General features: G+C 45.1%; 1 protein-coding gene across 1 annotated transcript in view; it reads right to left on the bottom strand.

Moving 5' to 3' along the window:
* Nucleotides 1–17,923: 17,923 nt before the first annotated feature.
* The window catches only part of LOC308154169 (bromodomain adjacent to zinc finger domain protein 2B-like), a 77,127-nt gene continuing 70,322 nt past the window's right edge, over nucleotides 17,924–24,728 (bottom strand). Inside the window, exons 31-39 of the mRNA XM_080527343.1 lie at nucleotides 24,345–24,630; nucleotides 23,852–24,007; nucleotides 22,919–23,079; nucleotides 22,275–22,627; nucleotides 21,483–21,618; nucleotides 20,541–20,687; nucleotides 19,879–20,174; nucleotides 19,533–19,673; nucleotides 17,924–19,359 (exon numbers count right to left, since the gene is read on the bottom strand). Of these exons, the coding sequence (XP_080383469.1) occupies nucleotides 19,203–19,359; nucleotides 19,533–19,673; nucleotides 19,879–20,174; nucleotides 20,541–20,687; nucleotides 21,483–21,618; nucleotides 22,275–22,627; nucleotides 22,919–23,079; nucleotides 23,852–24,007; nucleotides 24,345–24,630 (1,833 nt within the window). The 3' untranslated portion in view covers nucleotides 17,924–19,202. The remainder of the gene's footprint in view (nucleotides 19,360–19,532; nucleotides 19,674–19,878; nucleotides 20,175–20,540; nucleotides 20,688–21,482; nucleotides 21,619–22,274; nucleotides 22,628–22,918; nucleotides 23,080–23,851; nucleotides 24,008–24,344; nucleotides 24,631–24,728) is intronic.

The raw sequence follows: 24,728 nt of genomic DNA, 5'->3' as shown, positions 1-24,728 counted from the left end.
CTACCACCACCACCTCTGTGATGTCTCTACCACCACCTCCTCTGTGATGTCTCTACTACCACCTCCTCTGTGATGTCTCTACCACCACCACCACCTCTGTGATGTCTCTACCACCACCACCTCTGTGATGTCTCTACCACCACCACCTCTGTGATGTCTCTACCACCACCTCCTCTGTGATGTCTCTACCACCACCTCCTCTGTGATGTCTCTACCACCATCACCTCTGTGATGTCTCTACCACCACCACCTCTGTGATGTCTGTACCACCACCACCTCTGTGATGTCTCTACCACCACCTCCTCTGTGATGTCTCTACCACCACCACCTCTGTGATGTCTCTACCACCACCTCCTCTGTGATGTCTCTACTACCACCTCCTCTGTGATGTCTCTACCACCACCTCTGTGATGTCTCTACCACCACCACCTCTGTGATGTCTCTACCACCACCACCTCCTCTGTGATGTCTCTACCACCACCTCCTCTGTGATGTCTCTACCACCACCTCCTCTGTGATGTCTCTACCACCACCTCCTCTGTGATGTCTCTACCACCACCACCTCTGTGATGTCTCTACCACCACCAGCTCTGTGATGTCTCTACCACCACCTCCTCTGTGATGTCTCTACCACCACCTCCTCTGTGATGTCTCTACCACCACCTCCTCTGTGATGTCTCTACCACCACCACCACCTCTGTGATGTCTTACTTACCACTACCCCATGATGATGCCCTACCACTACCCCATGATGATGATGATGATGATGATGATGATGATGATGATGATGATGATGATGTCGTCCTACCACTACCCCATGATGATGATGCCGTACCACTACCCCCATGATGATGGTCAATGGTCACCCCTCAAACATCAGCTTGTTCACTCCGTTCTTCCACGTCTACTGGCCGACTGGCTCCACCGTCTCTATGTGGGTGCAGCAGTTGCACTACCCGGTCACGTCTCTTCACTATACTGGCTCCCCGCTGGAGGAACGAGCTTCCCCCTGCTGTCAGGACTGCAGAGTCACTCCCTATCTTCCGCCGTGGACTGAAGACCCATCTCTTCAGGCAACACCTTAACTGTCTCTCCTGAAACCTCTCTACCCTCCTGTACAGTTTCTCCACTGTAAAAAACAAAACAACTTAATTCTTCCTTCTTCTTGCATTATGACTGCCAATGGCCTCTGGCCTGAGCAGAGATTACCTTTCTTGCGATGACTGGATAGATTATTCACTTACAACAAATACATTTGTCTAAGTAAGTCACTTAAAGGTGTCTGCTAAGTGCCAATAGATCTAAATGTAAATTTCTCTTCCACTAACCCACAATGTCACACTGTCGGCTACTACCTCCACAATGTCTCTTCCACAACCTCCACCATGTGTCTCTTCTCACAATGTCCCTCTTACATTTAATTTTTGGCATTTAGCAGATGCCTTTATCCAAAACGACTTACAACAAATACATTTGTCTAAGTTAATAATCTATCCACCAGTCATATCAGGAAAAAGTAATCTATGCTCAGGCCTGGAGCCATTGGCAGTTGTCGTGCTAGAAGGAGTTTTTTGTTTAGTTTTTTACACTGGAGAAACAGTACAGGGGGGTAATAGATGTCTCAGGAGGGACAGTTCAGGTGTAGCCCGAAGAGATGGGTCTTCAGTCCAAGGTGGAAGATAGGTAGTGAGTCTGCAGTCCTGACAGCAGTGAGAAGCTCGTTCCACCAGTAGGGAGCCAGTATAGTGAAGTGACGTGACTGGATAGTGCAACTGCTGCATCCACTTAGAAATGGTGGAGCCAGTCGGCCAGCAGAGGTGGAAGAACGGAGTGAACGGGCTGATGTTTGAAGGGTGACCATTGCTTGCAGGCAGGCAGGGGCTGTTCCCTTTGCTGGTCGGTAGGCGAGCACCAGGGTCTTGAATCTGATGCAAGCTGCTATCGGGAGCCTGTGAAGGAGAAGGGGTAACATGAGAGAATTTGGGAAGGTTGAACACTAGACGGGCAGCAGCATTCTGAATCAGCTGCAGAGGTCTGATGGCGGAAGCGGGGAGCCCGGCCAGGAGTGCATTGTAATAGTCAAGGTGGAAGATGACCAGTGACTGGACCAAGAGAGAGAGACCTCCATGATGATGATGCACTTCCACTACCCCATGATGAGGATGATGATGATGATGATGATGCACTTCCACTACCCGATGATGATGATGATGATGATGATGCACTTCCACTACACCATGATGATGATTCCCTACCACTACCCCATGATGATGATGATGATGATGATGATGATGATGATGATGATGATGATGCCCTTCCACTACCTCATGATGATGTGACTGCTGGAGGGTCGCAGCGTCTTCAGAGCGGATTCAACTGCGGAGGTTACAGGTAAAACGAGGGGTGGAGGTCTGTGTATTTATGTATTTATGTTAGCAAGACGTGATGTACTGACACTGCCAGTGCTCCGCCAGTGCTCCGCTAATATAGAGTACCTGATGATCAAATGTAGACAGTTTTACCTGCCTAGAGAGTTTACAACTATCATGGTCATTGCAGCCTATATTCCCCCAGATGCCAATACTAAGCTAGCAATGAAAGAACTACATGCAGCTATTAGCAAACAACAAACTGCACAACCACTCCAACTTCAAGACTGTCCTCCCTAAATTCCACCAAGATTTCTCCCGTGTCACTAGAGGAAACAAAACTCTCAACCATGTGTACACAAACATTGCTGATGGTTACAGAGCCATCCCCCTCCCACACCTAGGACAGTCTGATCAACTCTCATTGCTCCTACTCCCCAAGTATACACCCCGAATCAGCAGATTAAACCTACAGAGAGGACAGCTAAGACTGGAGTGCATACGTCAATCAGGACATTGATTTATATGCTTCGTCTGTTTTGGAATAGGCCTATATCAACAATTGTGTTAACTGTCACCTACCGCAAACAAATAACAATTTTCTCCAAACAGAAGCCATGGATGAACGGTGAGGTCTGCCTACAGCTGAAAGCACGCGATGCTGCCTTTAGATCTGGTGATGCCGAGGCCTACAGCTCATCCAGGGCCAACCTGAAGAGGGGCATCAGGGAGGCCAAGCTCGGCTACAAACGGAAGATGGAGGAGCACTTTCAGAACAACTCCGTCCCCCGACGCATGTGGCAAGGCATCCAGGCCATCACAGACTACAAACCTAAAAGCTCCTCCCTTACCAGCACTGCCTCCCTACCGGACAAGCTCAACCAGTTCTATGCTTGCTTCAACCAGGAGAACATCTTTAAAAGGAGCCAACAAAGATTATCCGTCATCCGCAAACATAAAGGACTGTATGTTTCCCCTCCTCTTCTCCTACTACTGTACCAGAGCATTATCTAGCCCAACCTCATGTACTGTTCCTCCTGCTTCTTCAACATGCTCACAGTCATCAACCGGGCCAAACTCACATGCATCACCAACACTGCTGCCAGGATAATTGGACTCCCCACACCCAACCTCAGAGCACTAAACAACAGGGCCATCTCACGCATCGCAACATCAATAGAACAGGATATCACCCACCCACTCAATCTGTACCTCGCCCCACTGCTATCCGGGCGTAGGTACAGAACACTAAGCTGTAAAAGGGCTAGTTTTTTTGTGTATCTGTCATGTGTAGTACTATCTATTGTTGTCTGTGTTTCTGGTGTTGTACATGTATACTGTACAGTGGTGTGAAAATTAATTTCCCCCTTGGGACAATGAATCTAATCTAATCTAACCAGGTCCCAGCCATCAAAGCTGTGCCCACCGCAGACAACCAGCTCCTCACACTCTCCATCAAAGATGTGTACTGTGCATTAAGGAAGGTTAATGCACGCAAGGCTGCTGGCCCCAATGGCATCCCCGGCCGACCGTGACCTCAGGGAGTCCGTGGGGCAGCTGACTGAGGTCTTCATTGACACTTTTATTTTTATTTTACATTTGTTTTTCAGATTTTATCCCTTTTTCACCCAATTTGGTATCCAATTGAACCCAACCTAGCATCCAATTATCCCCTGCCTATTGCGTAGGATCCGCCGCACGACCCCGTGGCCGGCAGCCCCAGAGGAGATCGCCAGGCAGACTAGCTGACTGGCTCCTCGAGCCCAGCACCGTTATTCCGGCACCCCGGGGGCGCTGTTGCGCGACGGATCCTTGTCCGGAAATAGTCCTATACCGCCCTCTGGAGCGGCCGCTCAATATGCCGCTCCCTGTGTGCCTCGGCCATATCCGGGTCTGGCGAGACCGGGATTCGATCCCAGTCCCCGGTGGGCAGCTTGCACTAGTGGCTAGTGCTTAGACCGCTACGCCACCGCGGGGCGTTCATTGACATTTTCAACCGGTCACTGGCCCAGGCTCACATGCCTCGAGTCAGCTACCATCGTGCCGGTGCCAAAGAACCCCGTTGCAGCAGGCCTAAATGACTACCGCCCCGTTGCCCTAACCCCCACCATCATGAAGTGCTTAGAGAGGCTCGTCACCTTAAAAACCACATACCCTACTGTAAGAACAGGTCGGCGGAGGATGTCATCTCCTCGGCACTGCACTCTGTCCTAACACACCTGGATAAAAGCAACATGTATGTAAGGATGCTGTTCATCGACTTCAGCTCAGCATTCAACACTATCATCCCGTCCAAGCTGGTCACCAAGCTCAAAGACCTTGGTATCAGCACCTCCCTCTGTAACTGGATCCTGGACTTCCTGACCAACAGACCCCAGTTTGTCAAGCTCAACAACCACACCTCCTCCACCCTGACCCTGAATACCAGCGTCCCCCATGGCTGTCCTCTCCTCTACTCCCTCTTCACCCACGACTGCTTACCTGTGCATGGCTCTAACACCATCATCAAGTTAGCAGACGACACCACGGTGGTAGGCCTGATAAACAACAATGACAAATCGGCCTACAGGGATGAGGTTCAGCACCTGACGGGGTGGTGTGCCGCCAACAACCTAGCCCTCAACACCAAGAAGTCCAAGGAACTCATTGTGGATTACAGGAAAACCAAACACTGAACACACCCCCATCTACATCAATGGAATGGAGGTGGAGCATGTTTTCAGCTTCAAATTCCTGGGTGTCCACATCTCAGACCAACTGTGTAACAGTGTGGTATGGCAGCTGCTCTGTCTCTGACCGGAAGGCCTCCAACAGTCTCTATGTGGGTGCAGCAGTTGCACTACCCGGTCACGTCTCTTCACTATACTGGCTCCCCGCTGGAGGAACGAGCTTCCCCCTGCTGTCAGGACTGCAGAGTCACTCCCTATCTTCCGCCGTGGACTGAAGACCCATCTCTTCAGGCAACACCTTAACTGTCTCTCCTGAAACCTCTCTACCCTCCTGTACAGTTTCTCCACTGTAAAAAACAAAACAACTTAATTCTTCCTTCTTCTTGCATTATGACTGCCAATGGCCTCTGGCCTGAGCAGAGATTACATTTCTTGCGATGACTGGATAGATTATTCACTTCCAACAAATACATTTGTCTAAGTAAGTCACTTAAAGGTGTCTGCTAAGTGCCAATAGGTCTAAATGTAAATGTCTCTCTTCCACTAACCCACAATGTCACACTGTCGGCTACTACCTCCACAATGTCTCTTCCACAACCTCCACCACAATGTGTCTCTTCTCACAATGTCCCTCTTACATTACATTTTTGGCATTTAGCAGATGCCTTTATCCAAAACGACTTACAACAAATACATTTGTCTAAGTGAATAATCTATCCACCAGTCATATCGGGAAAAAGTAATCTATGCTCAGCTCTGGAGCCATTGGCATTTGTCGTTCTAGAAGAAGGACGTTTTTTGTTTTTTGTTTTTTTACTCTGGAGAAACAGTACAGAGGGGGTAATAGATGTCTCAGGAGGGACAGTTCAGGTGTGGCCTGAAGATATGGGTCTTCAGTCCATGGTGGAAGATAGGGAGTGACTCTGCAGTCCTGACAGCAGTGGGAAGCTCATCCACCAGCGGGGAGCCAGTATAGTGAAGTGACGTGACCGGATAGTGCAACTGCTGCACCCGCTTAGAGATGGTGGAGCCAGTCGGCCAGCAGAGGTGGAAGAACGGAGTGAACGGGCTGATGTTTGAAGGGTGACCATTGCTTGCAGGCAGGCAGGGGCTGTTCCCTTTGCTGCCCAGTAGGCGAGCACCAGTGTCTTGAATCTGATGCGAGCTGCTATTGGGAGCCAGTGAAGGGTGTGAAGGAGAAGGGGTAACATGAGAGAATTTGGGGAGGTTGAACACAAGACTGGCAGCAGCATTCTGAATGAGCTGCAGAGGTCTGATGGCGGAGGCGGGGAGCCACTACCTCCACAATGTGTCTCTTCCATTACCTCCATGATGATGATGCCCTACCACTTCCCCATGATGATGATGATGATGATGATGATGATGATGATGTTGATGATGCCCTACCACTACCCGATGATGATGCCCTACCACTACCCCATGATGATTATGATGCCCTACCGCTACCATGAAGAAGATGATGATAATCTCCTACCACTACCCCATGATGATGATGACGACGACGATGATGATGATGATTTGGTGTTAATCATATTTTTTTGCATTGTTTATATTGTTTCGTATTATTTTAGTTGATAAGCATGATTTCCAGTCATACATCTTCTTTCTTCTGTTATTTTGTCCGGTTTTTTGTTCGTTTGTACTTCATTTATTTTCTGTGCCCATTTCTTTCTTCTGTTCATCTGTTTGTTTGTCTGTCCGTCCATTTCTTTCTTCTGTTCGTTTTTTTGTCCGCCTGTTTTTTCTGTTCGTTCTTACTTCAGTTATTTAGTTAGTCTGTTGGTTCATTCCTAATTCAGTTGTTTAGTTTGTCCGTTTCTTCTGTTCGTTCGTAATTCAGTTCTTCCATTCGTCTGTCTGTTCGTTTGTACTTTAGTTCGTTCGTTCATTCCTAATTCAGCTATTTAGTTCTTCCGTTCATTCATAATTCAGTTCTTCCATTCGTCTGTCCGCCCGTTTCTTTTTTTTAATTATTTTTTTATTTTTTATTATTTTGTTATTTTGTTATTAATTTGTTATTTCTTTGTGTACCAGTTTATTTACATAAAAACAATGATGTGTTAGCAGACGCTGTTTTGCCCTGCATGGTGGACAGCTTCTTGTTGCCATGGTGGACAGCTTATTGATGCGTGTGTACAAATCAAAAGACTGCATGAAGTCTCAGCAGAGGCTTAGATGGAGTTGCCCCGTAGCACTGTTGTGCAACCAAAATCAAATTGTATTTGTTGTTTATCACATACAGTATATCTCAAAAGTGAGTACACCCTTTAGATTTTTACAAATATTCTGTTATATCCTTTCAGGGGATAACATTATCCTACTGAAACTTTGATATAACTTAAAGTAGTCAGTGTGCTGCTTGAATAACAGTATAGATTTATTGTCCTTTGAAAATTACTCAGTACACAGATGTTAATGTCTAAACAGCTGGCAACAAAAGTGAGTACACCCCATATAGTGAACATGTCCTAATTGTGCCCAATGATGTTGTTTTCCCGCCCTGGTGTCATGTGACTCATTAGTTTTACAAGGATTCAGGTGTAAATGATAAGCAGGGCTGTTAAATTTTGTGTTTTGGGCACAATTCTCTCTGAATGCTGGTGTCGTATATTTTTACACACATATATAACGTATATTTTTACACATATAACACACATATATAACGTATATCTTACACATATAACACACATATATAACGTATATTTTTACACATATTACATACATATTACATTACACATATTTGGGGCCTACAAGGGCATTTAGGGACAGATGGTCGCAAGGAGATTTGGGGATCGATTGTCGCACATGCGCACACACACACACACACACACACACACACACACACCCCCAAGGGTATAGGCCAATCGGTTCGCTCCTTACTAGGGAGAGGCCGAGAAGGAAGGATCACGATTGGCCAAGAAGCATTGAACATACTGTGATGTGATTGGCTGAGGGACCGATATAAAACCTGAAGACAGAGAAAGATCAGGCTCTCTCGTTGCTCGGACCTCGGCCTGACCTGTTTGTATCCTGTGTAAACCTGATGACCTGATCTTGTCTTTTTTGAATAAATAGTCTTAAAACTTCGTTCAGGACCTTTTTCATCTTTTACAATCACCAAACAAAGAAAATATACTACAAAGTGGCGAGCCTTATGGGAGATGAAAAAATAGCTTATCTCTTCACAGTCGGTTTGCAACTCTTCACTTCAACAAAGGTGAGTCTTCTGCTGAATACCTCTTCTTTGTTGGATGTTCGCCAGGACAAGGCGGAGCTGTGCAAAATTGACTGTGTAAATCAGATGGGCTATATTTAAAAGAATCTTGATGTGTTGAAGTATATAATTGGGTAGAGGTTAGACAGAGAGCCGGGTTGTGAAACCTGTATTTGTAAAAACGTTTTAATTGTACGATACTTTATCGTGTGTGTGGTATAACAGGATTGTTCGATACGTTAAAATATCGTGTTTGTAGTACAGCAGAGAATGACCTGCATGTAGGCTTGTTTTGGGAACAAGGTATTAGCATAAAACTGAGGGAAAGACGTTTTCCCAGTGGGCTGATAAATGTGTTTTGTATCAGAAAATAGTCTGATGAGTGTAAGGAATGAGAATTCCTGTTTGATAATTGTACGATACTTTATCGTGTGTGTGGTATAAAAGTGTGTTGGATCAGAACAGAGTCTGATAAATTGTGTTATTGTATGGAATCTGAATTCCTAGTTTGAAAGAGCATAGTCCGTGTTTGTGAACAGGAAATAGCTCTATTCTAAGATATACCATTGTTCATTTACTTGAGAACACGGAGAAAGAACGTGGAGAGCAGTATTTGAAGTAGAAAGGACGCCATTTTTCATTGTGTGAACGCATGTTCAGACACGTGGACACAGGGCCTCTAGTAGAAAGGACGCCATTTTTCATTGTGTGAACGCATGTTCAGACACGTGGACACAGGGCCTCTAGTAGAAAGCATACACATGGTATGAGTATTTGAATAAGATTTGGTAACTAATTGTTTAACTACATTGAAAGATAATCTTGAAATTGCTGTGTCGTGGAAAATAATAATTATTGTGGAAAAGCAATGTTGTGTTGTAAAGATTAATCTAAGAAGTCCACAGCGGTTTTCTTCAGAGGCGGTAAGTAGGACAAAGGATTGTTGGGTTGCCTTCTCCCCCCTTTGACCTCCATTTTTTCAAATACACACGCGCGAGTTTGATTGATTTCATTACTCATCTCTTAAAGATAAAGATAAATCCATACACATAGACTAGTATTGATAAAGATAGAGATATAGTGAATTGATCTCGGGGTATTTTAAATAAGTTTAAAGGTAAAGTTAATCGGAAAACAGAGGAGTTTACACGGGGACTCGCGCGTGGACAGCGCAGGCACATTTCGCACACAGAGAGAGCACGCGAAGCGAATAGGCCAGTCGGGACCCTCAATAAAGCGGCTCTGTGCCTGCTTACAGAATATTGGTGAAAGAATCTAAAAGGTTAATGCATAGATTGATGTTGTGAATTACTGTTCAGTATTACATTAATTTAATTAATTACTTATCAGTTGAATTAATTATTCAGATCATTCATTTTCTGTTTCCCAAAACAATTGATTGATTCCACAAGTTTTAAATCAATGTATATGATGATATAATGAATAATTCAAACTAGTCATTCATTCCTTTATAGATTGTAAACGTAAAAGATAGATTGTGAGTTTTAGGTAAGATAGAGTCATTTTGTGAGACAGAGCTGTTGTTTGCTGCCATCTGCCGGCCAGAACACGATAAGACATTTTCAGTTGTTTGCTGCCCTCTAGCGGCCAGAACACGATAAGACATTTTCAGTTGTTTGCTGCCCTCTAGTGGCCAAAACACGATAAGACATTTTCAGTTGTTTGCTGCCCTCTAGTGGACGGAACACGATAAGACATTTTGGAACACTGGTCCTCCATCAGTGCATCCATCTGAGGTCGATGAAATAGTCCTTTACAATAATAAATGGATGGTTACTTCAATTTAATTTAATTAATTACAAATTGATTGAATTAATTATTCAGATCATTTCATTTTCTGTTTTCACAAAACTTTGATCAATTGGTTTATAATAGTCCAATGATAACGTTTTCTTTCACAGGATTACATCAATGAAGTGTCAATGACTAAGTCTAATTAATCATTGTATTCCTTCCAAATGACAAGTCGATTTCTTTACAGGTTGTAATTAATATTCGTGTTTTACATCTTTTTATTTCAAGTTAAGTTCTTTTTCACAGTTTTTGATTAAGAATAGCAGAATAGTTTGTATTGATAATTAAGCAGTAAAAGGGTTTTTGTAAATCAGTGAATACTTAGGTGTTGACCAGCCTTTGTGATTTAATAATTGTGTTGACCAGAACTGTAATTAGTATTGAATGAGTAATTAAGTGACACATATTCATAAACAATTAGGAAACACATTTAAGTATAAAGTACTTACACAGAGATTAGATTTAAGTTAATACTGCACTGACATACACAAGAGGCAAATCTGTTATTCTGAGTTGCAGGGTTTTGTGGGGATGGTTAATACAGTTATATTGGACTAGCATTTGTTTAGCAAACAAGACAATAGGAAGGTGGGTTGTAAGAAGCGTACACCTTATCTAATATAGAATATTGTCAGCATATTGAGCAAGTAGAATGGGGTCAAATTCAACGAAGGTGTTAAAAGATATTAGTGAACCTAGTGGAATGTTGGCTACGTTATCCCCTATGGCTGTAGTGGAAAAAATGAATCCTCTTGTTAGGGAAATTAGCAAAATGTCTACGAAATGGAATAGCCGTTGGGCATACATTGAACAGCCGTGGCCGAAAGAGGGCAGCCTTAATTTACAAATAATTGCAACATTGGAAATACTTATCAATGGGCACAAAGCACATCAAAGAGGAAAGATTAGATCAGAGAAACGCAAGTTAGAGTTAGCTATTTTAGATCTATTTAAGGTAGAGGGACAGAAAATAGCTCAGATGGAACCGGAAAAGAAAAAAGAATTGGCCAGAACACTGGAACAGAAATTTAACATTCCATCCACAGACATGTGTCCTGTCTCCAGTCCCCCTCCATATGCTAAGGCACTGGAGGACCATTCCCAGAAGAAGAAGGCCAAGAAGGAGCCAAGGGGAAAAGGGGACGACAGGAGTGACGAGGAAGATGACAGCAAAGATGGCCGTGAAGACTCAAGAGATGACGACAGTGCAGACGAAGGCTACCACGCTCTGGTCAGGAAGATGATAGCCACAGCAAAAAGACACCACAGATGGCTGAAGGAGCAACGAGAAAGGGAGGAAGAGGAAGATTGTCATCGAAGGTCATCAAATACATTAAAGAACTGTCCAGTGCTGATTCGGGGTAACAAGATGGAATATCATCCGTGGCATCATGCAGATCTGTCTGAAGTGATGGAGAAACTCCCAGTTCTGGAGGAGGGAGGACATTCGTGGACTACTGAGGTCGACGTGAGACTGACAGGAACGCAGGCCGCGATGGGAGACCTGAAAAGACTCTTAGCCTTTATTGCAGGATTGGAGGCAGGACTTCATAGATATATCAATACATCAGTTTATGATCCAGAGCTCTTCGCAGCATACAGAGTGCAGGCTTTAGCCCCACAGCAACAGCCACCTGGAGTGCAGACTGCTACTTACCAGTCCTACTCACAGGGGCCACAAGGGGGGTATCCTGCTACTTACCAGTCCTACCCACAGGGGCCACAAGGGGGGTATCCATACCCACAAGGGCCACCAGGGGTGCAAGCGGTTCCATACCAGATGTACAACCAGCCTGGCCAAGGACCACCACCAGGGGGATGGACAGCAGCAGGGAAGAAGATGCTAGAACCGTGTTACCAATGCGACCAGAATGGACATCTAGCCTGTACCTGCTACAACAGGCCCCAGGGGGGCGCAGGGGGGAGCCAAGGAGGAGGATATTGGCCTCCTGCTACACCTGCTCCAGGAGTGATGAACCCTTACGGAGGCCCAGCAGCTGGCCTACAGGGGTGCCCGGAAGATCCGAGTGGGAGGTGCCAGCTGGTGGTGACAAAGAAGCCTGAAGGCGCCACGCACCTTCCTATGTCTGGAGAATATGTGAAGACAATCGGATTTGAGGGAATTAAACAGCTGATTCCTACAACTGAGCTTGTAGACTTAGAGTACAAGGGACAGAGAGCAACTCTGTCAACATTTGTGTCAGAACACACGCCAACAGGGCTGCTAGGGAAAGATGCTCTATGCCAATTGAACTGTACAGTAAAATGCACACCTGACGGCTGTCAGGTGACGGTGCCATCCGGTGTTCAGATTCCATCGACAGCCAGAGTGATTAAGCATAGAACAGACCTACAAGCTTTGCCTTTAAAGGGAGCTGATATAGAATATTGGGTTGATGGGTCTTGTTACGGGGTAGGAGAAACTTTGTGCGCTGGGTATTCCTTAGTTAAAGCACAGAATTCAAAGTTTATTGTAGAACAGGCTGAGGCAGTTCCTCAGCCATGCTCAGCTCAGTTGGCTGAATTGATTGCCCTCACAGAAGCATGCAACTTGGGAACCGGACGGAGAGTGACAGTGTACACCGACTCTGCCTATGCACATAATGTTTGTCATTTTAATGGAGCTATATGGAGGGGGCGGGGTTTTAAGAGAACTGATGGTACGCCTATACAGCATCACGCACAGATCATGAAGCTGTTACAAGCCATGATGAAGCCAAAGGAATTAGCCATAGTGAAGTGTGCCGCACACAGGTCTGACTCATCACATGTCACACAAGGTAACAGGGCTGCAGAAGATGCAGCCAAAGCCATTACAGGAGCAGACAAGGCAGGTAAAGGTCTTCTGGTCACACATGAAAAGCAATTACAGGGCATGGTCACACTTGAGGATTTATTGATGTTACAGAGTAGAGTAACTACGTTAGACAAGAACGTTTGGCTAGCAAGGGGGGCAAGTCAGGATGACACAGGTCTATGGAGGAATCATGAGGGGTTGGTTGTAGCACCCTCAGATTTAATAGGCATGTTAATACGGGAAGCTCATGGATTAGCACATGTGGCTAGGGGGGAGGTAAGACGCAAGATCACCAAGGAATATGGGTTTTGGAGTCCATATTTGATGGAACAGATTGACCATGCTTTAGGTCAATGTGGGGTCTGTTGGAGAAACAACATCAGAGTGGGTACACCAGTGGTGTCTGGGCATATCCCTACCCCAATAGGGCCACGGGTGGTGGACAGGGGGGTGGATGTACAGAGTAGGCAGGATGTTGTGCCAACAGGTGCCGAGGTCCCCAGAGAACCTGAGAAAGAGGAGCTACGAGGAGATGCTGTGGTGTTGCCAGAGCCAGTGGGACAGTGGAAAGCTGTCCAGATGCCAATGAACCAGAAACCAACGAAGCAGAGAGTGTTGACAGTCTGGAGGTCCAGCCTGGGAGTGTCCAAAGCCTGGACACCTGTGCTACTGGGGATGCGGGCGAGTACCTGCATCATGCTTCAGATGATGCTGAGGGCAACTCCCCAGACCTTGATCAGCGTGGGAGGGGACCAGGCGGCTGCCTGAACCTCAATGACACTGACGGACGACGACCAGTTAGGAAAAGATTAAAGACTATGAATAAGGTAGTGAAGCAGCAGATCAAAGGGAACGACGGGAATGGACAGCAGATGATAGCATGGCTGGAAACGGTCTTAGGGGCATGGGAAACTTATTTTGCTAAGATAGGAGCACCTATTATAGCAGACATGATTTTTGACTTTCTTAGGAGACAGGGCCTCATTGACTGTTTTTGGAAAATCAGTCACTCAGTCCACGTTAATGAACTTTTCAGAAGACTAGTCCTCACCTGAGGTGAAGATCTATGCATTAATGCATTCCCTTTGTCCTGTGCTTACTGTTGGGGAATTATGTGTTATGATAACTGAATGTCATTATTTGTGTATTGTTTGTTTATTTCTATATCGTATGGCTTTGGACATTATTTTGGCCAGTCAGGGTGGTACTTGTGCTTTGATAGGCGGTGAATGCTGCAGTTATATTTCGGATTCTGATAACGCTTTGTATGATTTTCATGAATCTAACAAGAAGGGTGTAGAGGATTTACATAAAGAACACGGTTGGAATATGTTAGATTTCTTTGATTCTGCTTTTTCAGGTATTGGTAATATGATCAGGTCCGTCGCTATTATTTTTGTTGTCATTATCATCTGTATTATGTTACTTGGTATTTTAATCAAATGTTGTGGAAAGTGTATTTCTGATGTTCCTATTAATGCTTTAATGTTGACCAACATAGCTGATGAGCAAAAGCTGGATTCTGTTTTGCTTTCTGATTTTGTTTCCTCCTTTGATGATTTGTTTATTAAGTGATGTTTTGTGATTATTTGCTTCGGTTACTGTTTGGTTCTTTCTATATCATGTGATTGATGTCAGTTGAGAAGTGATGTGGTGGTTATGCAAAGATAGGAAAGAGGTTCTGTTCCTAGCGCAACGAAGAAAAAGCTCTTGACTGGGAAAGGATATCAATCTGAGACAGCGGTAAAGGCTGTTCTCCAACTGGGTTCATGTGCTAGTAACCTCTGTCCCTGGCGCTTCAAGGACAAAGAAAACATCGGTCGTTGGAAGTTTCTATATTAATTTGTGCATGATGGACTGTGTTTAGTTTAATTGTGATTGTTATTTTCAAGATTCTTTTTATTATTGGTTGGTTTCTATTTTTTGCATGATGTCTTTGGGTTCTTAATACTGATCCTGGGTTGGTCTGTATTATTGTGCTTCTTGTGTTAGGTGTTGATATGGTTTTTCTGTCTGTTATTTTTTTTTTTTTTTTTTTTTTTTTTTTTTCTTAGCTGCGATATGTGAGGTTTGTGTTTTTGTTTTGGTTTATGTGATCATTTAGTTTCGGAACACCCTCTGGGTGGTCCGAGGGGGGATGTGTCGTATATTTCTACACACATATATAACGTATATTTTTACACATATAACACACATATATAACGTATATCTTACACATATAACACACATATATAACGTATATTTTTACACATATTACATACATATTACATTACACATATTTGGGGCCTACAAGGGCATTTAGGGACAGATGGTCGCAAGGAGATTTGGGGATCGATTGTCGCACATGCGCACACACACACACACACACACACACACACCCCCCCAAGGGTATAGGCCAATCGGTTCGCTCCTTACTAGGGAGAGGCCGAGAAGGAAGGATCACGATTGGCCAAGAAGCATTGAACATACTGTGATGTGATTGGCTGAGGGACCGATATAAAACCTGAAGACAGAGAAAGATCAGGCTCTCTCGTTGCTCGGACCTCGGCCTGACCTGTTTGTATCCTGTGTAAACCTGATGACCTGATCTTGTCTTTTTTGAATAAATAGTCTTAAAACTTCGTTCAGGACCTTTTTCATCTTTTACAATCACCAAACAAAGAAAATATACTACACTGGACAACATGGCACCTCATGGCAAGGAACTCTCTGAGCGGCTGAAAAAAAGGATTATTGCGCTTCACAAAGATGGCCTTGGCTATAAGAAGATTGCCAACACCCTGAAAATGAGTTGCAGCACAGTGGCTAAGATCATACAGCGGTTTTCCAGGACAGGTTCCACTCGGAACAGGCCTCGCCAGGGTCGACCAAAGAAGTTGAGTCCACGTGCTCAGCGTCATATCCAGAGATTGGTTTCCAAAAATAGACGTGCGAGTGCTTCCAGCATTGCTGCAGAGGTTGCAGAAGTGGGATGTCAGCCTGTCAGTGCCCAGACCATACGCCGCACACTGCATCAAATCGGTTTGTATGGCCGTCGCCCCAGACAGAAGCCTCTTCTGAAACCGATGCATAAGAAAGCCCGCAAACAGTTTGCTGAAGACAATGAATCCAAGAACATGAGTTACTGGAACCATGTCCTGTGGTCTGATGAGACCAAAATAAACCTGTTTGGGTCAGATGGTGTCCGGCGTGTGTGGCGGCACCCTGGTGAGGAGTACCAAGACACATGTGTTTTGCCTACAGTCAAGCATGGTGGTGGCAGCATCATGGTCTGGGGCTGCATGAGTGCTGCCGGCACTGGGGAGCTGCATTTCATTGAGGGACACATGAATTCCAATATATACTGTGACATCCTGCAGCAGAGCATGATCCCCTCTCTTCGGAAACTGGGCCGTTTTTTAGGGCAGTTTTCCAACATGATAATGACCCTAAACACACCTCCAAGATGACAACGGCCTTGCTGAAGAAGCTGAAGGTTAAGGTGATGGACTGGCCAAGTATGTCTCCAGACCTAAAACCAATTGAGCACATGTGGGGCATCCTCAAGAGGAAGGTGGAGGAGTGCAAGGTGTCCAACAACCGTGGGCTCCGTGATGTCGTCATGGAGGAGTGGAAGAAGATTCCAGAAGCAACCTGTGCAGCTCTGGTGAATTCCATGCCCAGGAGGGTTAAAGCAGTGCTAGATAACAATGGTGGTCACACAAAATATTGACACTTTGGGCACAATTTAGACATGTTCACTATGGGGTGTACTCACTTTTGTTGCCAGCTGTTTAGACATTAACAGCTGTGTACTGAGTAATTTTCAATGGACAATAAATCTATACTGTTATTCAAGCAGCACACTGACTACTTTAAGTTATATCAAAGTTTCATTAAGATAGTGTTATCCCCTGAAAGGATATGACAGAATATTTGCAAAAATCTAAAGGGTGTACTCACTTTTGAGATATACTGTACATACAGTTGTAATAGACATACAGTTCTAATAGAAAAGCTAAATGTTTTTGGGTCTTGCGCCACACTCAACCAAGTAGCAACAACAATTCAATAAGAAGTAATAAAGTGACATTGTGTGACAAGTGTGATTGTTTTTAGGGGATTGGAACCTTGTTGCGCCGAGGGGATTGTATGTCTTATGTTGTTAAATGTTTATATCTATATGTATCTATTTTTGCCTTTTTTTTTTTTTACTATCCTTCTTTTGCTGTATTTCTTTTAATGCTATATGTAAAGCACTTTGAATTGCTCTTGTTGTATGAAATGTGCTATATAAATAAACTTGCCTTGATAATGTCAGCATTATCACCAATGTGCTTGTGCAGTGTGCACTCCCCTATATGGTTTTACACCATGGGCTCTTACACCAATTCTATGCTTTTCAATCTATGTGGGATAGTGGACAAGTACACACCTTGATGGAAAGGTCCGTTGCCTGTTCATGCCAGACTTATAGATCTAAAGGCTTAGAGGGCACAGGATCTTTGGAAATAGACACATTAAAAAAAGAAAGAAATGTTATACTGTAGAAATGTTATGTTGCATTTTACTCAATTTGATCCTTTCAGATCTACATGCGTGCCTTACGGGTAGGTGTTTGATTTGGAATTCAGTGGCGTTTCCTGCCTCTGGAATTTGAGGAGGCAGATATCAGGAATGAATCGTCGGAGGTATGGCCTTTCAAAGTTGGCAATTTCAAACAGTTGTTTTAGCGCCCCCTTTAGATCAATGGGTGTAATATTACAATTGGAGGTGGTCACCACTTCCTATGATACTGCCATGTTTCAAGTCTGTCTAGCATGAAGCATCTCATAGGAAATTCAGCGACGGCATCTTAACAAAAATAACAAAACCCCTAACAATAACAAGTGTTGTTTTGTGTGTTCGATTGCTCTGAAGGATTGTTGGGAAATTGTGAATTTCAAACCTAATTCAATATAGCAATTCAGGAACATGACATACGATACAGTTGAGAGGGGGGAAAAAACAAGCTCAAAACCATACTAGGTTGAAAAACATCCTTTTAATAGGTCCGTGCCACACACTAGTGAAAAATAAAGCTCCTACAAAAGAATGATACTTTTATTCCACAATATCTTAAATAAAGTAACTTCAAGTACTCTGACTTGGGTACAAAAAACTCTAGCTGCCTCCATTAGGCCACGACACACAGCAAGATTCAAACACAGTGGTTACAAATGGCCTTACGTCCTCTGTACTGTGGCAAGGCAGATGTGGGGAAATGCTTCATGGAAAAAGACTGAAAATACTTCAATGTTTTTTTTGTGTGTTGTTTTTCTCTTATACTGTAGGAATGATAACTGTGTCACTGTCAGACTTTGGAGGCCATGTTGGATTGAAATTATATCAAAAATAATATTGTCATAAAAATGGAAAAACCGAAAAAAAGAACATCCCCTACACCCCTGTTGGAAGAGTAGGCACTACCAAGATTAAGGATACCACAGTGTTTGCAGAGGATATGTATATACTGTACAAACAATATTTATGATAATGTTTTCATCACTTTCACTAAAATAGAATGCTACAATCATTCTAAGGCATAAACAATATCTGATATCTTAAACAATTTTGTACACATCGTTCCAAACAAGACTTAATATTGACATTAATAAACAGTATATACACATGTATCACCATTGTCTGACTGTTGTTTTCTGCTATTTTTGTAAATAAATGCAGTTTTACAGTTTTAACGTAATGAATACAGTCCTCTGATGCCCAAAAGCACAGGACAGTGTAAACAGGAAGTATTTTCTTGGCTTTGTATCATATTTGGGAGAAAAGTTAAACACAAAACAAACAGACATTCCTTTCAATTCAAAGCAGTTGAACTGATTCTTCCTTTTCATAGAAAATGAAGTGGACCTTTTTTTTATTGATTGATTCATAAATAATTATAAAAAAATTAAATACATTCACTATAATACGATTAAATAATAATAATAAAAAAAAGAATATTTACAAGTAGTGGAAAGTATTCTACCGCAGTTACATCGGTGATGGTTGAGGAGGATTCATTCAGTGCAATGTTCTTGGACAGGAAATGGTATTGCACTAAGACACCCCGTTTTTCTGGGACTCTTTGGGTGTTTGATCCCTGTTGTAGCAAAACCACCGTCATGAGTCTAGTCTACTCAAGCTGACATTTCACTTAACCGCCCTGGGTTCCCAATGGATGAAACTGACCTTTGTCTTGCAAAGTCTCATTCCCAAAAAGGCCTGGTGCTCTGAAAAGTAAAATGGAATTACAGGAGGATGGTTCAAGACAGCAGAGAGAACATCCAAAACTGCTTTTAGTTTGTTTGCTTCAGAAGCTCGGTCCATCTCTTCTCAAAGAACTTCCTCATGTTGTGTCCTGATCGCCCGATATCGGAATTGTCTTCATTAAACTTTTCACAGTTATCAAAAACCAAGTTGACGTCAATGATGAAGGTCTCCAGGTTCTGATACCTAAAAAAAGGAAAAAGAGAACATTGTAAGTCAACAAGTCAGACAGATAGACGGACGGTTGGTCGGCCAGTCTGACAGTCTGACAGTCGGTCAGTCTGACAGTCAGTAAGCAAGCCTTCAGTGTATGTTCTACTATGTGACTAGAGTGGGGATGATGAAAACAATGAACTCACTGGCTGCTGATAAGCTTCTCACGGATGGTGAAGAAGTCCATGGGTTTCTTAATGACTTTCCTGTAGCCTGGGACAGACCTGTTGACGGGGGTGAGGAAGGGCCAGGCGTCCTGGTGGCGCTCCAACTCAGCCAGAAGCACCCTGGAGAGCACAAGAGGACACACACACACACACACACACACACACACACACAGCACATAAAGAGGGTGTTTCTCGTGTTTACATGTTTCATATGAAGCAGCCAATCGTGCCTGAGTATAAAATGCATAGTCAGGCTAGTCAGGCACACACACATACACGGACGTACACAGACACAGACACACACGTATGTAGAACAGTACTGTACCTGCACAATCCCAGGTCTCTGTTGTTATCTCTGGCCGTCTTGGCCCGTTTCACGCACACAGGGCTCTCCTGATTGGCCAGTTGGGGCGGGGGCGGGCTCTCGTCAGCTTTTCTCTTCCTGTTGGGCTCCTTCGCTCCTTTCTTGGGAGTGCTGCTGGTACTCGGCGAGTCGTCCTCCGAGACCTCCCCGTTCCCCGCGGCCTGTTTCACCGACGTCTTCTTGACCTCCACAATTTTCTTCCCTCCTGTGGCCGGTTTGCTCGGAGGTTTCTTGTTCTTGGGAGACGGACCGCTGGCCTGAGTAGAGAGAGTGAGGGTCAAATGATGCGTTTGCTCGACAACAGCACATTAACATAGATGGACGTCCCGTTTAACATAGACAGTTTCAACGTCAGTATTGCTAGCACATTGCTCAGAGTATTTGTACAGAACTACTAAAATAATGTAAGACAACAATGTGAATGACATTATTTCAATAATACACAAATGAGGTTCACTAGCACCATGGGTTCTTCCGGACTACTTGGCCTGACTGGGAATCACTCCGGGCCCCAACGACCTGTATATCTCCCTTTCAGTAGAGCAGAGAGTTTTTACTAGTCAGGACAAACCTAGGGCCCTCCTATCTGCAGAAGAAGAAGGTGGTGGCTAGGCTGCTGGTACCTTGGATATGCAGGCAGGGCAGTACCAGTCTCCCTCAGGGATGCTGGTGATCTTGGGCTTGTGACAGTAGGTGTGGCAGCCTTTGTCGCAGCCGTCACAGAGCAGGAGCAGGTCCTCGTTGTCTCCCTTCCTGCAGATCTGGCAGTACTGCAGGACGACAACACACAGCGTGAGAAAGATCGTGATGATTGATCATCTGATTATGAATGCTATATTGGTAAATGGACTGCACTTATATAGCGCCTTATTCCAACGGCCTCTCATTCACCCATTGACACCAATGGCGGCAAGCTACCATGCAAGGCGCCGGCCCGCTCATTGAGAGCAATTTGGGGTTCAGTGTCTTGCCCAAGGACACCTTGACATGTGGACAGGAGGAGCCGGGGATTGAACCGCTGACCTTGCGATCATCATCGCCCCCCGCATATTCATACTTTCAATTAATAATAGGATATAATAATAGTAATAATAATAATAATAATAGGATATCAGCTATTATTAATTAATAGGATATATTATATATTATTAATATCCTATATAGGATATATTGGATACTGATCATTCAACCTTTATACACACATATGTAGGGATGTAACGATACACTCAACTCACAATTCTATACGATTCCCGATACTGGGTTCACGATACGATTTTCTCACGATTTTTTAACAAAATGAGATTGCAAACATTTTACATTTACATTTACATTTTTGGCATTTAGCAGACGGCTTATTCCAAAGCGACTTACAGTCAATAAATTTGACTAAGTAAGTGAATCATCGATCCACCAGTCGTAGCAGGAAAAGTAATCTAGTTCTCCTTCAGCAGCCATCATCGTGCTAGATTTCATTTGAAATCGGAATTGAGTAGGAGTAATGATCCTCCCGACTTGATTGAAATGGATTTGTCTGTGATTGTGAAGTTGCGATCTTGAACGCTCACCACTTTCATGATGGACCTCTCCCAGGCGATGGACTTCTGGAGCTGTTGGATACACATGGCCAGCTGAGCGGCGCTGCGCACCTCTGTCAGGGCCTTCCTCCACACCTTCATACCATGAGCCACCTCCTCCTCACCCCTGTGGAGAGGCACAGAGCTGTCAGGGGTTGGGCACACACACACACACACACACACTAACAATATCACACATGCACTCACACACGCTTCCACATGTGCGTGCACACACACACGCACACACACACACACACACACACACACACACACACCATCACCACAACAGCACACCACATGAAGCTCCAGCAGCTGACTAGAGAGACAGGTAACAGGTATGAGTGAGAGAGACAGGCAGGCAGCGGGGCGTTGGGTACAGGTACACACACACTGCCATGAAGGAGTGACACCCATGCAGGTGGAGAGAGAGGGGGAGTAGTGGGAGGACTGGGGACGGACGGACGGACGTGGATGTCAATAACCAAGGACACCGATGCACAATGCCATGCAGACGAGCAGAAAAAAACGGGAAAAAATAGGAAAATAACCCAATCGTAGCGATAGGGAGGAGCACAAAAACACACAAAAAACCCCTTTAAAAAAGAAAAAAAAAAGTTTGCGTTTGTGTGGGGACAACAGCCCCCTTCAGGCAGCATAGATTTATTATAATTATTATAATTATTATTATTATTATGATTTTATTTAAAAAAAAAGATATAATCACAACAAAAAGCAAGACAGAAGTGGTGGTTGTAATGCTTTAGCAGGTTGTTGATGACCTACCCTTCCCTGTCAGCACTAGTGGATGGGGCGGGGGCAGGGACAGTGACCGTACCCACATTATCCAGCCTGATCTGAATGGTGGTACCTAAGGGGCTCCTCAGGTACCTTCTCTCCACGTTCCGCTCCAGATCGGCCAGACGGGTCACCGCTATGTCCAGGGGGTTGTCGGCGTGCCGCACCACCGTGCCCTTCTCCGAGCGCTCCTCCCCCGCGGCCTCCCGGGCCTCCTTGTCTCCGGCTCCGCCACCCGCCACCGCCGCGCCCAACGCTGCCGGTTGGTGTTTGGGGAAGGGCTTGTGCTCGTGGTAGACCAGATCCTCCCTCTCCGATTGGGGCTCGGGGTACATCCAACCCTGGGGGGGGGGGGGTTGAGGGAAATGCAGGTTTTTTACACCGGATCAATCCAAGTGACTGTTCACATAGAAGAGTAGTGGATGTTGTGCTTATTGACTATGTTATGATCATAGATCATCAGATTTCTGTTTCTGTTCCGTGAGATGATACTTCTATATCTTCGACAGGTAGAGCATATTTGGGTTTTATTTATTTTTTAAAACGAACTCCAAAAATAACTGCCAAAAACGAATGATTATTCATCACCGCGGCCGTCTCTGACGCACGGCGCGGCGCAGTGAGTGACGTACCTTGACCTGCAGGCTGGCGGTGGTGACCTTCCTCTCCAGCTCCTCCACCTGCTGCAGCACGGCGATGTCCATCTCCATGGCCTGCTCCTCCACGCACCAGCCCCGCACCGACTCCACGCTCACCTGACTCTCCTCCAGCTCACACAGCTCGATCATGGCCGCTGTGATCAAACACAACCGCCCCCATTTATGGCTTTAACATTCTGTCTCGTGGAGCTGCTCTAGGGGCACGGTTTGGGGCTTTTTTATTTTTATTTTCAATTGACAGTAGAATATAAAGAACCCACACAGTTGAGTTGCTGTCTGACAATTGGAATGTAACAGTATACCAATATTATTTCAAGGTATTGAAAAGTCATTGAAATTGAATGCCCCCTTTTCCAATGACCGAATTGGAATTAAATTCACTCCCGGACTTGACTAAATTAAAAAGGAATCCCTCCCACCCTGCATCACAATACCACACAGAAATTAATTGTGAAGCGTTCGTGCTTCGAGGTCCTTTCAACAGGGGTATGCCTACTCAAAGCTGTCACAACACATTGTTCAATCAGACTCCAACAAATAAGTCTTTGTGATACTCAGGACTGACTGTCAGAGCATGGCTAAGTTTGAGTGACACAGCATCATGACCGACAGACAGACAATAGAGAAAGATAGATGTGTGTGTGTGTGTATGTGTGTCTGTGTCTGTGTGTGTGTGTGTGTGTGTGTGTCTCTGTCTGTGTCTGTGTCTCTGTGTGTGTGTGTGTGTGTGTGTGTGTGTGTGTGTGTGTGTATGTGTGTCTGTGTGTGTCTGTCTGTCTGTGTGTGTGTGTGTGCGTGTGCGTGTGTGTGTGCGTGTGCAGTATATATATATATATATATATATATATATATATATATATATATATATATATGTGTGTGTGTGTGTGTGTGTGTGGTCAGACTCACCGTCTCGGTGCTTGGTGCAGACCTGGGGGATGAGCTCCATGTACTTCTGCATCTGCTTCTGCAGGCCTTTCTCCCTGAAGCCCCGGCTATGCAGAGCCTTCACCAGAGACCGCAGCTCCTCGATGTCTGACACCCGCCACCAGCCAGACAGCATGTCTACACCCACACACACACACACACACACACACAGGGAGGTTTCAAAACATCATTTGTCAGTACTATACACAAACCTACGCATAGCAAAATTCAATGAATTGTTCCCAGAAGGTTCTAAACTTCTAATGCAATTTTTTTCCTCCTGTCCTCCCCCCCCAGCCAGCCAAACAAAACTGAATCTCGCCGTCGATGACTCACTTCAATGAATCAATCAAGGTTAAATTAAGAACTAAATGACTCACACTTCCTCAACCTGCGCCCCCACCCCCCCCAATCCCTCACGCACATGAATACACCCCAGTGCCCCCCCCGCCCTCCCCTTCCCACTAACACTCACTCTCAGGGATGGGCCGTGGCGTAGGGTGGTCGTGGTGCTTGGGCACCTCGATGGCCGGAGAGGACACGGAGGAGGAGGAGGGGGGCTTCTCGCCGGGGGGCACGGGCGACTCGCTCTTGCTGGAGACGCTGGGCGCGTTGGCGCTGCTGCCCTCCGTCTGGTGGCCTGGCGTGGCGGAGGGGGCGGGGCCAGGGCTGCTGCAGAAGGGCAGGCCGGGATTCCCCAGCACCCCCCCGCCTGGCCAGCCGCAGTACGGGAGACCCAGCAACGAGCCCCCCACCTTCCCCTGGGAGGAGAGAGAGGGAGGGAGGGGGAGAGAGAGAGGGAGAGAGAGAGGGAGAGCAAAGGAGACACAGAAAGAGAGAGAGAGAGAGAGAGAGAGCA

The sequence above is a fragment of the Nansenia antarctica genome, assembly GCF_963989245.1.
Source record: "Nansenia antarctica genome assembly, chromosome: 3".
In the NCBI taxonomy this organism is placed as follows: domain Eukaryota; kingdom Metazoa; phylum Chordata; class Actinopteri; order Argentiniformes; family Microstomatidae; genus Nansenia; species Nansenia antarctica.
This window is presented reverse-complemented; position numbering and strand designations above follow the sequence as displayed.